A 14,446-nucleotide genomic window follows, 5' to 3' on the forward strand; every position below is an offset into this window, starting at 1 on the left:
ATCCTTCCCAAACGAGTTTAGAAACTCAAGCTTCATGACCTTTGCTGGAGAAATGCTTTCTTGTGGTTTTTAATAACCGTGGCCAAATGGGGATGGTTTGCGGTCCACACGGCAAGATGGGCCGGGTTGGCACTGCAGGGGCCCGGCGGAGAAGTACAGAGGCCTGAGGGTCCTGGGAAGGGCCTGGGAGGCTCACCCATCAGAGAAGCCCAGTAGGCCGGGGAAGGAGCCGGCTGGGGCGCCAAATGGCCAAAGGCAGCGCTCGACTGGCGCTCGTTCAGGCAGAAGAATTGATGGAAACGTTCTGCGCAGCATATATGGGCATCTTCTAAAGGGAAGAAAATAACCTCAAAGGAGCCCTGGGTGGACTGATAATCATCACTGGCTCCGAGCCAGCCCAAAGCTTTCAGAAGCGGTCCGATCTTCATCATCTCACAGCCTCGTGCTCACCCAGCGGGTTTGAGAGCCTGCGTCAGCTGAGAGCGGAGAGACAGGCAGAAAGGACAATGGGAGGAAATGGTAATTGCATCCTTAGGTGCAAACACGATGGGAAATTCAGGAGTGAGCGCTGAGCTTGAAAGGGAGGAACGTCTGCATTTCACATTAGGGCACTCGCAAGACGCCAGGGAGCAGCTTACGGCTTAAGAGATTTACAACTTTGGCAAATCTAGATGCCCAGACCTCCCTCTAGGGGAATTCCCTGGAGAGCTGAGTGTGAGGAGTCCTTGAGCAAAGGAAAAACGGGCTCTGCTCTGCCCAGAGAGAGGGCAGTTCAAAGGGCAGGGCCGTCACCAAGCTGGTGGTCCAGCCCCAGCCAGCCGTGTGGCAGCCAATCTCTCCTCTCCAGGCCTCAGTCTCCCCTCTTGTGACATAAGGCCCTTGCACAAGATGAGTGGTGTTGGGCACCTGGGTGGCTCAATGGTTGAGTATGTGCCTTTGGCTCACGGCAGCATCCCGGGGTCCTGGGATCGAGTCCCACAGGCTCCCTGCTTATCCCTCTACCTAGGTCTTTGCCTCTTTCTCTGTCTCATATGAATAAATAAATAATCTTAAAAAAAAAAAGATGAATGGTGTTATGGGCTGAGCTGTGTTCCCCCAAATTCCTATGTTGAAGCATCGACCCCAGTACCTCAGGATGTGGCTGTATTCAGAGACAGGGCCTTTAAAGGAGTGATTTAAGATCCCCGAGCCCATCAGGGTGGGCCGGAGTCCAATCTGCCTGGGTCCCTGCAAGAACAGGATACCAGAGATACAAGCTCACAGGAGAAAGACCATGTGAGGACACAGAAGCAGGCAGCCACCCCTCAGGCCCAGGAGAGAGGCTGCAGAGGAAACCAACCCTGCTGATGCCTCGATCTTGGACTGCCAGCCCCCAGAACTGTGAGTTTCTGTTGTTTCAGCCACCGAGGCTGTGGTGCTTTGTTATGGCAACCCCAGCAAATTAACACGAGCAGCCTCCGATGTCTGTTTAGACTTAGAGCTCTTTCTTCGAATGTAATCTCCTAGGCAGACACCAAACATATAAGACATAAAGGCAGAGCTGCTCTGGCTGAGGGGTCCCCTCTTTCTCTCTCCTCCAACACCTGTAGCCTCTTGGGGGAACCCCCAGGTCTCCAAGGTCGTGCAGCCTCCTGGGAGCAAGTGCTGAATCAGAGGAGGGGTTGCCTGGGCTCTGAGGTCCCCATACCTGCTGGGCTTCTGAGCCACAAGCTGTGATGAACCCTTCCCTGGGATCGATGCCATTCCATCCAATGAGCAGGCTCTGCCTTCCACAGTCCACTTGGGGGACTGGACAACGCTGGGCTCTAAAAAATTCTGCACAGCCCAGGGCCAGCTACCGGGCTAGGTGACAGGAGCCAGGAGGAGCCACAGCCTGATGACACCAGTACCCCGAGGCTCTTGGCACTGGAGACCCCTCAGGGAGCAGGAGCTGACCTGGATTTTCGATTCCAAGAAGCATAGGGAAGGAGGAGCCTGAATGGATCCGCCCAGGGCAGGGACCCTTATGAGAAGGGGCTTGGCCCTGGCTGCCCTGCTACTAACCTCCTCAGCATTCTGAGAGCAAATGGCCAGAACCTGGACCCACGGTTGGAGTGACAGTTCGCCACAGAAGTATCCAGAGGAAGAGGAACAGAGAGCTCTGCCCAGGATGCCAGCAAGGGCTGCTTCTCCCAGCTGTGCCCCCAGCGAGAGCTCCCAGAGACCAGGCACTGTACCAAGACACAGAACAAAGAGGACACCGGGGCTGGCAGAGCCCTCAGGGCTCAGCAGTTTGCAGATGGAAAGATGGGTGCCTCGTGAAAGGAACACAAGCGGCCCAGGGCTAGTGACAGGTGCCAGCCCGGACTCAGCACCCGAAGCGGGGCTAGAGCTCCACGGGCTCCCTCCAGTCACTCCTCCTCACACGTCTTAGAGGGGCAGCTTTTGAGCTGAGCCACTGAGCAGCTTACAGTGCTTGCGCCTCAGAATCTGAAGAACCTATGAGCTCGCTTTCAAACACATCCTCTCCTAAAGCCCCATAAGGCCCAAAGAGCAAGAACCACCTAGGGGGATAGTGAGGCCTGGCCAGGAGAAGGGACCTGTCGTCTTGTGATCACACAGCCAGCCAGCAGGCAGGACTGTGTCCCCACACAGAGTCCACTGTGGCCTGAACCATGTCGTGCTCAGCCTGGCTGGCCAACTCCAGGCAGCTCCGAGAGCCTCGAAGCCCCACTCCTGGTCCCACCCGCGCTGGCGGGGGCACGGCTTGTCCCTTCACACTAAAGCCTCCCCAACATGCATCTGAACATGTGAATCTGGGCATCTTGTGCAGAAGTTTCTCAATAAGAAGGAAGTATATGTCTCCATGGCCCAGAGACACGGTTCCTGCCTACAGTCAAAGCCACTCACCTAAAATCAATGTCCGCGAGGTGGAGTCAGTGGCCAGCTCGGCCTCAGACTGGCCGTGTAACCTCAGGCAAATCCCTGCCTCTCTCTCAGACTGTGTCTTCACTTATAAAAGCAGAGGACTGGAGCGAGGGGTCTCAGGGGACCTTCTGGGATGTGAACAAGTGTGCCTGGTTCGTGACTCTGATGTTGAAAATATCATGCCTAAAATAGGTGGTAATTAACCCAGGAGAATCCGGCCAGCCACCTCCCTTCCACCTGACCCCAGAGCACCGGGCCTCAGGAGCACCACCACACCCTGCTCTGGCTGGTCCTCCCTACCGCCCCCTCCCCTGAGAATCCTATTGATTTGTGAGGACAAACCAATAGTGAGAAGGGCAGCTTGGAACAACTACGAGAACCTGGGCTCCGAAGTCAGGGGGCCCTGGATTTGAATCCAGCCACTGCCACTTACCAGCTGTCCCCCTTCTAAGCCTGCCTCCCCCTGCAGTAGGGGTGGGATGATGCCTCCCTTTACTATAGACTGTTGTGAGAGTGAGGTGAACTATATAAAGCATCTGGCATTTGGTAAATGTCACTTCCTTTTTCCTACGATAACAACAATAACAACAACTAAAAACACAATGACCGAGAGGTCACGATTCCCGCAACCTCAAACTACTCGTGTGGCAGCCAAGAACCCAGAATAAATGGAGGTCTGCGAGCAGTTGAAAGTAACTATGAATATCTAAAAAGGATTTGGGTAGAGCGGATATTGACTGTTTTCCCAGGAAGGCCTGCAGGGAGTGGACGATGAGTCAGGACACCTGGGTGGCAGGCCCCCACTGCCACCTGCACTTTGGGACCTTCTGCAAACAAACTGCTTTCCATCTCTGGGCCTTTGGTGGGTCACTCCCTGATGGGGATAATGATATGCACCTCAAAGATCTGTTGCAGTAAGGGCCCTGGCCACTCAAGGACCTCACAAACAGCACAGGGCTCCACAGGTTAGAGGGGCTGGCTGTTACTTCTGCTCCCCAGGCAGGGGCCAGGACAGGAAGGGGCTGGGTGGGGACCTGAGGGATGGGGCACAGTGCATGGATGGAGAGAAACGAGTGGGCCTGGAAGAAGGAAAGGAAAGTAGAAGTGTCCAAGGCCTTCCCGAGCTGTCCCCCTCCTCACCACCCACAAGACCCCGCCACCTTCCTTCTCAACCAGACCTTGTGCAATGGTTCCCTGCAAACCCCCATCACTGGCCTTTGCCTGCTTTGTTCTTGGGCCTGCCAAAACCCTTCCCACATATCCCTCAGAGCCCAGCCGAACGTCGCCTCTTCCATAAAGCTACTCCCTCACCGCAGGACAGATGTGCCCCACTCTCTCCTGAGCCAGCCCTCTTCCTTAGAGCACCTGCCAATGCTTTTCCTGTGCCTGCCTCATCCCTCCAGGCAGCAAGGACTTTGAGGGCTAGGGTTATGTTGGGTTCATCTGGCCCCCTGGCACCCAGAATTGGACTCTAACTCGGCAGATGCACAGCAAAGGGGCCCTAAATCATGTAAGCCTGGCCCACACCCATCCGAGGAGAAGCTATAAGGAAGGCCCTGATGGAGCAGCCTCCAGAAGCTGAATCCCAGGAGGTGTGCGGAGGCAGGCGGAAGGAAGCATCCCACCCAAGCAACTGAGGTTGGTCTGGAACAGAAGATCCTTCCAAAATAGTCCATTGCCTCTCCCTCCTCCCAAGGCCCATCCTCTGTATCTGGACACCCAAGCCCTTCGAGGAACACAGAGGACTGGCTCGTGGGTAGGAATGCTAGATGCACTGAGAGTCAGGAGCCTCTCCTAGCTCTGCCGCTCACCCCAGGGTGCTCTGGGCTTAGTTGCCCTCATCTGCCACAGGGGCTCAATGTTCCCAGGCAGACCTACTGCCCTCAGCCACACCCCGCTGCCACTCACCAGCCAGGACTTGCCACCTCAGCAGCCTGGGGCCGGGCCTGCTTTGGCCCAGGCCATGCCGGCAGAAATTAAATGGAGAAGGAAGCTGGTGGACAGGCGTCTGGTTTGGGATGGGCCTACTTAGGGGTCTTGTTTCCCACCTCTCCTTCTAAGTTGGCAGACACAGCAGGGCAGTGCCTGTCATTCCTCCCCTAGCCCAGGAAGGGCAGGCAGGCATCGAGTCTTAGACTGGAGGCCAGGACACTCAGGGATGGTGTCAACTTGCCACCAACCTGCCCTAATTTCTTAGAGTCTTGGTCCCTTCATCTGTAAAATGGAATAATGGCCCCAGGTCTTTGGGCTGCTCCTTGGGTTGCTACACGCCTTCAAACCCCAGAGTGGCACTGAGGACCCTCTCTGTCTCCTCCACCTGTGGTGAGCCTGGGTCTCCAGCCCCTGCTTCCCAAGGGGTAAGAGGCCCCCACAGGGTCCCCAGAGGGAGCCGCTGAGAGATCTCCAGGACACAGCTCTGGCCCACTGTGGAGGGGACACAGGAGCAGGTGGCCAGAGAGAGGGTCTCCTGTTTCCAGTGACAGAGGTACCTGCAAGCCCTTTGGTACCCGTCACCTTGGTCTCCTCAGACACATTTGCTGAAAGCGCTCACAGGCATGGCCGCTGCCCTAATCTGAATCAAGGTTACAGAGGACTCGGAGGTCACTGAGGAAGCTCCTCTCCTCCTGTTTCCCAGCTATACTCAAAAGATGTTGGCAGGTTAGGCAGGAAAGGCCTGTAGGCCCCCTGTCCTGTCTCTCCTGTTGCACGTGGGAGGCCCAGGTGAGAGAGACCAAGGGCTTTGTTCAAGGAGCACAAAGCGGCTACTGTGTGGGGCCGGGGTGCCTAGGTTGGGTGCTTCTGTGTGCACCGCGTTATTCTGGGCTGGAGGAGTCCAGGCAGGCGAGCAGGAGGATGGAGGAGGAAGCTGGGGGGTATCCCACCTCCCCACCCCTGTCACAACAGCATAGCTGGGACCACCAAGAACAGCCTCCTGCTCAAATCCTTATGCCACAAGCCCCTGGCCCAGCCCACGACTGAAGGATCTAGAAGCTTTGTCGTTGCTTTTCTTCATTTCCAACGGGAGCCTGTGGGGGCCTACATTAAGGTCCAGATCTGACCCACCCCCAAAGTCACATCTACTCTCCTGTTCCTGGACGCCTCCCAAACTCCCAGTTCCTGACGAGACAGCCGTCCCTTTCCCAGGCAGCGTGTGCCCCTCTGTGGGTCCTGCCTGCCTTCTGGGCCCTCCGTGTCCACACGCCCCGTGATGGATGCAGCCCAGACCTGTCCACCATGAGGTGTCAGGAACGGGTCGTGGCTGCCAGCAGGCCGAGGAGCGCTGGGGAAAGGGTTTCCACAGGGCACCTGGGTGGCTCATCTGGTTAAGCATCGTCTGCCTCAGCTTGGGTCTTGATCTCAGGGTCCTGGGATGGAGCCCCGTGTCAGGCTCCGTGCTCAGCGGGGAGTGTGCTTCTCCTTCCCCTTCTCCCTCTGCCTCTCCCCCTGCTAAGGCTCTCTCTCTTTCTGAAATAAATAAAATCTTTAAAAAGGTGGGGGGATTCCTCTCCACGGGGCTCACTGGAGCCTACCACGCAGCAGGGCCCCCCTGGGAACACAGCTGAGACAGAGGAAAGAAGCGTGACGGGACAGAAGGAGGGACACCATGTCCCAAGGACGCTGTCTGGTTCCTGGATCCAGCCACTCCTAAAGCTGTGGGCTTTTGATATGAATCAATTAATAGTGCTGTTTTCTGCTTACATTGGCTAAGAATCAAGTTTCTGCCACTTGGCTTTGCGTTACCAACACTCATGGCTGGCTTGCATTTCAGGGCTATTTCCACAAAGAAATAAACTGTGCTGTTGTTCTTCCTCTCCTGGAGAAAGTTACAGAGAGCCACAAAGCCACCATGGTGTGGGTACTGCCCTTCACCCTCAGTGCCTGGCTTGATCTGTTCAAAAATGACCAGCAGATGACAAACTACTACCCATTTTGGACTTTAAATCAAGATTGTCTCTGAATGGCCCCAAGTTGCCCCTGCAATGAATGCCACGGGTCTGAGGCATGAAAAGGGTCTCTTCCCAAACTGTCCCCCCTCTACCACCACCTAGGCCTAAGCCACCCCATGGGCGTCTCCGGAGCCCTCCCTTGTGCCAGGACCTGGATCACTGCTCACTCCCTGGGCTGGAGCACCCTTGCACTGCATTGTGCAGGTCTGGCTCTGAGCTGGCCTGACCCCAGGGCCCCGAGCATCTTTGGGACTTGTGACAACATGCTGGGGAAAGTTCTAGGCCACACAGTTCAAAAGGCAGTGGCACTAGGTAAGCATCAAAGCCTGTATGAGATTTACTGTAAGCAACTCAAGATCTTAGGAAGGAAAATAGATGGCTGGAAATCAAGTGGATAAAAATAAAACCTTCACAAGGCTTTGCAGTCGGCCCCAGTAAACAAAACTCAAAGGCCAGCTTCAGTACGGTTATTTCAGCCTCTGAGGGTAAAGTGGCCAGGCTGTGCCAGGCTGCATCTGCATCTGCCCTTGGTGCCCTCACCCTGGCTCCCCCCAGAGCTGGGAACAACCACTGGACAGAAGGCACTGACTTGGGTGCAAGGCCTGCCCCTGGGCCTCGGGGCCCCTGCTAGAGAGGGAGGGACGGCCATGCCCTCAGTCACACACACAATCACACAATCAAGTCACCTTCACACCATCTCGAACATAACCACCAACTCCCACATCATCTCACACCCAGCCCCACAACCTCACGGGAGCCCTCATGCACGCACACGCCACCACAAGTGCACACGTACTCGCTGTACTTGTAGAGCACTGGAGGCTTGTTCCCAGCCCCCCACTCTGTTTCTCCCGGGCTGCACAGCACATGATCTGGGCGACCGCTCTCCTTGGGCTACCAGGTCATGTTTTCAACTGCCCAAAGTAGTAAGAGATCACCCTGAGACGGCATCAAAGGGTTTGGCGACACTGAATCCGAACCTCAGAGCAGGAAGGCCCTCAGGGATCGTCTGGCCCTACTCCTGTTAAGCTTCTCCAAACAGGGGTCTCCTGGGGCCAGTCTGGGAGACAGGGAGGGGCAGGAAGGGGTCTCCACCTCTCCCCCATTACCACCACCCCCCCCACTCTAGGCCTGCTGCATCTGCTTTTTATTGAGCTTTGGGATATAGTTTATTTGGGAAAATGTTAGATTTCAGGTTCGCAACTCAAAAAGAGTTTCAGAAGCACCAGTTTGCCTCCCTCCTGTTAGAGATAAAGGGCCTAAGGCGCAGGCTGGGTCAGCCACAAGCATGTAGGCAGCCAAGCAGATTGGGGACTCGGGTGTTCTGAAGCTACATCTTAGCCAATGAGGGGGATGCTTTCATGTGAACTGTCACCCACTGGGCTGCCCCGGACAAGCCAATCAGCTCAGCTGGACAAATGGAGACTGTGCTGGATGACATCTGTCCCCATATGCCCCAATGTCCATAAAGAAAAGACTTTGCAAGCTGCCAGGCCCTGCGGCAGGCCAGGATGGGGTGGGCTTTCACAGTCCCAGACTGTTGTCACTGCCAGGGGAATCACAGCAAACCTTCAGCCAGGCCTGGCACCCCTCTTGAGATCAGAGATCAGAGGCTCTGGGGAGCCAAGGGAAGCACCGCTGGAGTGCGTGACTGGCATAGAAGAGGCGTGGGCCACTCCAGGAGCTCCCCTTCTAAGGCCAGAGAACAGCTTCTTCAGAGGAGCCCTGCGATGCCAGGAATGCTAACGTGTTCTTTTAAATCATTTCAGCGTGAATCTCTCACAGGATCTGGGCACCGTTTCGACAGACTGCTCTCCTCACCATTGGTCCCATCTTTCCACCTCACACTGCCACCCCCTTCAGAGAGCCCCCCAGACCACAGGGAGGAGTGTCTGGCTCTCCTCTATGTCGCCAGCAGCCCTATGCCCAAAGGCTGCCCCATTCCCCCCGCAAAGTCCTCAGTCTCTCAGTCTGTCTAAAAGTGATTTTGAACTTTGACCAAACAAGACACTTGTGCCGAGTGTCTTCCCAGACACATCTTTGGGTGGTGCCCTCCCATGGCAGGGATGGGTTTTCCAACCTCCCCTTCTCTTGCCTGCTCTGAGCACCAGCACACAGCACCCGGGAGCCTGCCGGCATGCCTCCCATCACCACTTACGGTGACATCCCTGGGGCCATGTCTCTACCACCAGGCACCAAGCCAGGTCTGAGGGCAAGACACAACAGGATGGGACATAGGACACCTCTGAGCACAGCTGTGACAGGGTCAGACCAGCAGTGGCCATCATCTAAGGCTTGCTACCCACCAGGAGCCGACTCAAGCACTGGACATATAAATCTTTGTCCAATCCTGTAAAGCAGGAACTATCATCCCCCTTTCAGAGTAAGAAATTCAGGCTCAAAGGAGTAGAGAGATTCAGGCCTGAAACCAAGCAGCAAACCCAAAGAGCCCCATCCAGGGCCCTACTGTCTGGGCTGAGCTGTGGGAGCCAGGGCAAGCCTTGTTTCTTCATCTGAAAGACAGGGAGGCTGATAGTAATCACTAGTGCCCACTAACAGGGTTGGGGGGTGGGGATGAAGCTAGTTTCCTGTGTAAAATGCTGCAGCATCGGGTCAGGCACATAGGAAGCTTATGAGATGCCCGTTACTATCGTTCCTATTGCTAATGAGTGTATCCTCTATGTTGCCTTCTTAGAAGGGAAGGGGAGGCCCAGGAGTAAGACGAGCCCAACCAGTGTGGTGCCGGGTCCGGTGCTAAAGCAGGTCTCTGCGCCAGTCCTCCTGGAAGGCAGGGGACAGACGGCCAACGCTGCCCCTGGGGGCTTTGATACCATCAGCCTCCAGGACCCAGGGAAGGTCCTCAGGAGCCCTGAGTGGGAGGCAGATTATCTGTACATACTTCCACTCCTCTGTCCTGAGACAAGGGGAAGGAGGTGACTGCAGCCAGATCTTGTGGGTCTGAGTGTCTGTGGCTGTGTCTGTGCCTCTCCTTATGTATATCTGTGTGTGTATGTGGCTGCGTGCGTTTATATGTGTGTATGTCTGTCTTCGTGTGCATGTGTCTGTGTGTGCTTATCTGTGTGTGTATCTGCATATCTGTATGTGTCTGTGTGTGTGTGTGTATTTGTGTGTCGTGCATGTATGTCTGTGTAGGTCTGTACTGCAAACTCTGCATCTGTGTATGTGTGTGTCTGTGTATATATCTGCATATCTGTGTGTGTACCCGTGTATCTATCTGTGTCTGTGTGTATCTGTGTGTGTGTAGCGTAGCACAGGGGAGGAGCATGGCAGGGCTGAGACCTCAGGCCTACTAGCACGCCGGGCTTGGTTAGACGGGGCAGGGAGGGTGCAGAAGCAGCCCAAGCCCTCCAGTTCCAGAAGACATGAACAGTAGCCCGGATATGAGGCTCCTGGGGGGCTCTGAAGGCCCCTGCAGAGGGAGAGGCCCACCAGAGCTGCTCCCTACAGGGGCATGCATATGAAACAGCTCCCAGGCTAGCGAGCAGGACTTGCAGCTGCTGCCCAGTGACCACCAGAACAGAGACACTCGGATCAGAGGCCTAGACCTCCAGAGCCAGGGGACCTCCCCCTGTACAGATGGGGAAACTGAGGCCCAGGAGATCACAAAGCCAGATGTCACCATGCCTGGTCCTTCTGAGAGCCTAACTTCCCCTCAGTGAGCTCAGGGGTCTCACCCACACACCCAGAAAGCCCCACCCATCCTGATCAGCCAGGGATTAGCAAACCCAGGCCTGGGAGAAGGCGGTGAGGCTTATGGTCTCCATGCATGTGAGCCCGGGCCAGGAATGAATCATATCATTATGGCAGGATTAGAAGAAAAATGCCATTAGAAAAATCTGTGCGTGCACCACGTTTAATAAGGTCAGTAGCAGCAAGCAGCAGGCAGGCTGGTGGCATGAGGCCACAGAGCCCCTGCATCCTCCTCCCACCCAAACCAGAGCCTGCAGGGAATGGGAGAGGCCCTGGCCAGGCCCAGCCCCAGTGAGCAAGTGTCTCCTCCTACTGGGGCCTCCCCAGCCTGGGCATCACATAGCTACTCTTTCTGCCTCCCCACTCCTCTGGGCCCACCTGCTTGGGGTTGTTCCCAAATCATCTCTCACAGCAAGCATCCTCTCAAGGTGAAAATTCATTCCCCAGGTCCCCACACCCTCTGGAGTCTGCCCTCTACTTGGACAAGGAAGGAGCAATCAATTATACTTTACAAAACTACTAATGTGCTGTTAATCTGCCACCCTCCCTGGTGACAACATGCCCAGGTGACAAATACGGATAAGAAGCCTAGAAAGCTCGTGGAGGATGACAGTGATGGAGGAAGTCCAGCTCTCAGGCAGTCTGGGAGGCCACAATTGACAAACATGCATGGAATTGAAGTCCTCTTGCTTCCAGGGCCCCTGGGCACCCATGTCTTCAGGGCTCAAGATTCACAAACCTTGCAGCTTTCCAAACTGCCATGGCCAACAGTGAACCCCCCCTTCCTGAGATGGTGGGGACCCCCAGTCATTTCCAGGGCCTTAGCCTCAATTGCCCACCCCTGCACATGTCCCAGGGGCGTCCACACCTATGCTTAAGTATGTGCACACCACAGTCCCATTGGGGCCCTAGTGGGACCGGAAGCTCTGTGGGCAGGGGTGTCTCTCTGGTCAGCCCCAGCACATGTGGGGAGACTGACAAGGGTGCTCTGAACACACATGCAACTGTTCTCACCCCACTGCTGATGGTCCTCACTGCTGATGGTCCTTCCTTCATCCTCTCAACCACATCTGCTACACTCCCACTACGCACCAAGCAGAGCACCAACCAGATAGACAAGCCCGGCCCCGGGGCGGGGAGCGAGGTGAGGGAGGAAGACACTCACAGCTCCGTGGACCTGGACAGGATGGCAGACAGGGTGAGCAGGATGCATCCGTAGGGACCTGCTTCGAACTGGGAAAGAGAAGAAAGGAATGAGCACCCACCATTCCCCTCAGTCTGCACTTCCTTCCCCTCACCTCCTTGCGGGGCCACATCCAGGGAGCAGCCTGACCCTGAGACAGCTGCCACCCGCCTGGTCCCAGAGGTTGCCAGGTGGCTCCAGCACAGGGCCCTTGAATGATGGGAAGCACAGCAGCCTGAGTGACAACAGGAGCAGACGCACTGCCCACCGAGGAGCCCTGTGATGTCCGAGTCCTGGAAGCTTGCCAGATAGCACCGGGGCAGCCTCCCTTACCACGGTGTCTTACATGCATCATCACACTTAAAACTGTCACAGGCCTATGTGACAGTAGTGTTAATACTGCCCTCTGCCACATAGGGAAATGGGCTCAGGCACTGAGCAACCGGCCCAAGGTCACACAGCTGGGAAGCAGCCTGTTGGGATTCCAGCAGTCTCTGTCTAATTCCAAATCCCTTCCACCAAAGACCTGCACTGTGTTAAGAGCAGCAGCAAGCAGCTTGGGGACAGAGTCAGGGTCAAGAGGGGTGAGTGAGGTGAGCCGTGCAAAGACAGATCCCATCGTTTAAATTTTTGGTATTTTGTTCATTGTGGATTTTTTTTTTTTTGAAGATTTATTTATTCATGAGAAACCCAGAGAGAGAGAGAGAGAGAGAGAGAGAGAGGCAGAGACACAGGCAGAGGGAGAAGCAGGCTCCATGCAGGGAGCCCGATGTGGAACTCGGTCCCAGGACTCCAGGATCACGTCCTGGGCTGAAGGCAGCGCTAAACCACTGAGCCACCCAGGCGTCCCGTGAATGTTTTTGGATTAACTTTGATATTATTACTTTTAAATTTTTATACTTTTGGGGATGACTGAGGACTTTGGTACCTCCTTGCATTCTTCACCCAAGGTAAGCACCTTCATCTCCCCCTAGTCCCAACCCTGGGTTAGAGCCCAGCTGCTGGGGTTTGAATCCTGGCTGTGCCACTCTTAGCTAGGTGAGTACAGTGACCTTTCCTAATCTCCCTGCCCCCCAGTCTTCTCATCTGTAAAACAAGGAGGATTATATTTTGGACCCACCCTCATCAGGTTGTTGTGAAGAGTCCGTGAGATCATCCTTGTACAGCACATAGAACAGGGCGTGACACCTGTGTGAGCCCTGAGCATATGCCAGCTCTGTGCGGCCCTTCTGTCCAGGGGGCTCAGGAGGCCGTGGCCTCCCAGGATAAGCTAAGTCACTTGGGCTCACTAGAGAAACGCCAGCCCCCAGCTGCAATTTTGTCTGAAGACCTTACTCATCCCACTTTGGGGATGACACTCATCCTCATCTGTGAGCTGTGATGGCAGATGCTGCCTTACAAGGGTCAGTGTTCCTTATGTGTGATCAGTTTCTTAGTGGACTTGAAACCAGATCCAAAAGTGCTTGTTTTCCTGAAACAATAAATATAATATAATTGATCATATTTCCATTTTGCCTAGGTTGCCAGGAAGCTCAGAGCGAAATACGGTCCTCAACTGTGGCAATTATTTCGGCTCAGGCTTCTGATAAACTTATCTTTTCTTTCCTTCAAAACATAGACTTTGTTTTCATACAGTAATTTGATTAATCCTTTAAAAAAATTACTGTGTGAACTTTCGTGCCAAGAGGATGCTCTCTGCTAAGGCTATGCTTGTGAACAAGGTGGATATGGATCTGCCTTCATGAGAAGTAATGCTATGAAAAGAACAAGAAACACCTGGAAAAGAGTGGAGCAGGGACTCTGCTCTGACAGGAAGTACCAGGTGCTCTAAAAACACACAGAAAGGGCCTCTAAGCAGACTCGGAGTGCAGGGAAGGAAGGTATGTAAAGGAAGGCTTTCTGGAGGAAGTGGGATCTAAACCGAAAGGATTGGGAGAGAAGGGAATTGTTGTTCCAGGGAAGACGAAAAGCAAGTGCAAAGGCCCAGAGGCAAGAGAGGGCAGGTTTGCTAAGGCTGAAGCCCAGAAGAGCCCTGAGGACAGCAATCTTATATTATTAACTTATTCTTATAAATGTGTAAATAAGAGAACCTTTGTGAGGGGGTATAGAAATGGAATAAATGCATCAACAACAATCTTAAATCAAGCTCATCCTAATCCTCTGACCTCAGGCCAGGCACTTTGCTCCTGTTGCCCTCAGTTTCCCCATTTGCTGAATGAGGATAACAAATCCCTCCCTTGTGTATTTCCTTGGGTTCATGAGACCGAGGCTGTGCAAGTGTTCTGACAACTGAGTCATACTGAAATCCTCGCACAGGGGACACGGGCCTGGGAGGACCCGTAGCCTGTCGCAGCTCCCCTGCAGACTTCCCTGTCGCCTTGGGGAGTGACAGAGCTGTCTCCGTTTCCCCTTCCGAAATGCCAACTGCCTGCTGCCACGGACTTGCACGCTGTCTTGGGGGAGCAATGACACTTTCTCGGGCTGTTGCCCCTGGGGTGCCCGTGGCTGCAGGGCTCCAACAAGGCAGGGGACATGGAAGCCCACCGAGGCCCTAGGCCTGTGTAAACGTGGAGGACTACTGGTACTACGTGGGCCAGCGTCTTCCACAGTCCTCGGGCTCCTTCCAGGACAGCTTCCCGGGAGCTGGGGACGTGCCCCTGGGTGTGGACTGTTAGTGCGACTACAGAGGGTGGAGAGA

The 14,446-nt window shown here is 54.9% G+C and overlaps 1 protein-coding gene across 7 annotated transcripts in view; it reads right to left on the reverse strand.

The window, feature by feature from the left end:
- Positions 1-14,446, reverse strand: part of MINDY4 (MINDY lysine 48 deubiquitinase 4) — a 104,265-nt gene that overhangs the window by 20,645 nt on the left and 69,174 nt on the right. For all 7 annotated transcript variants that reach the window (XR_012010712.1, XR_012010713.1, XM_072783595.1 and 4 more), the window contains exon 13: positions 11,731-11,798. Coding sequence is in view for 5 of the 7 variants with exons in the window: in XM_072783595.1 (XP_072639696.1) it covers positions 11,731-11,798 (68 nt within the window). In the remaining 2 variants the exon portion in view is untranslated. The remainder of the gene's footprint in view (positions 1-11,730; positions 11,799-14,446) is intronic.

The sequence above is a fragment of the Canis lupus genome, chromosome 18, assembly GCF_048164855.1.
Source record: "Canis lupus baileyi chromosome 18, mCanLup2.hap1, whole genome shotgun sequence".
Lineage (NCBI taxonomy): Eukaryota > Metazoa > Chordata > Mammalia > Carnivora > Canidae > Canis > Canis lupus.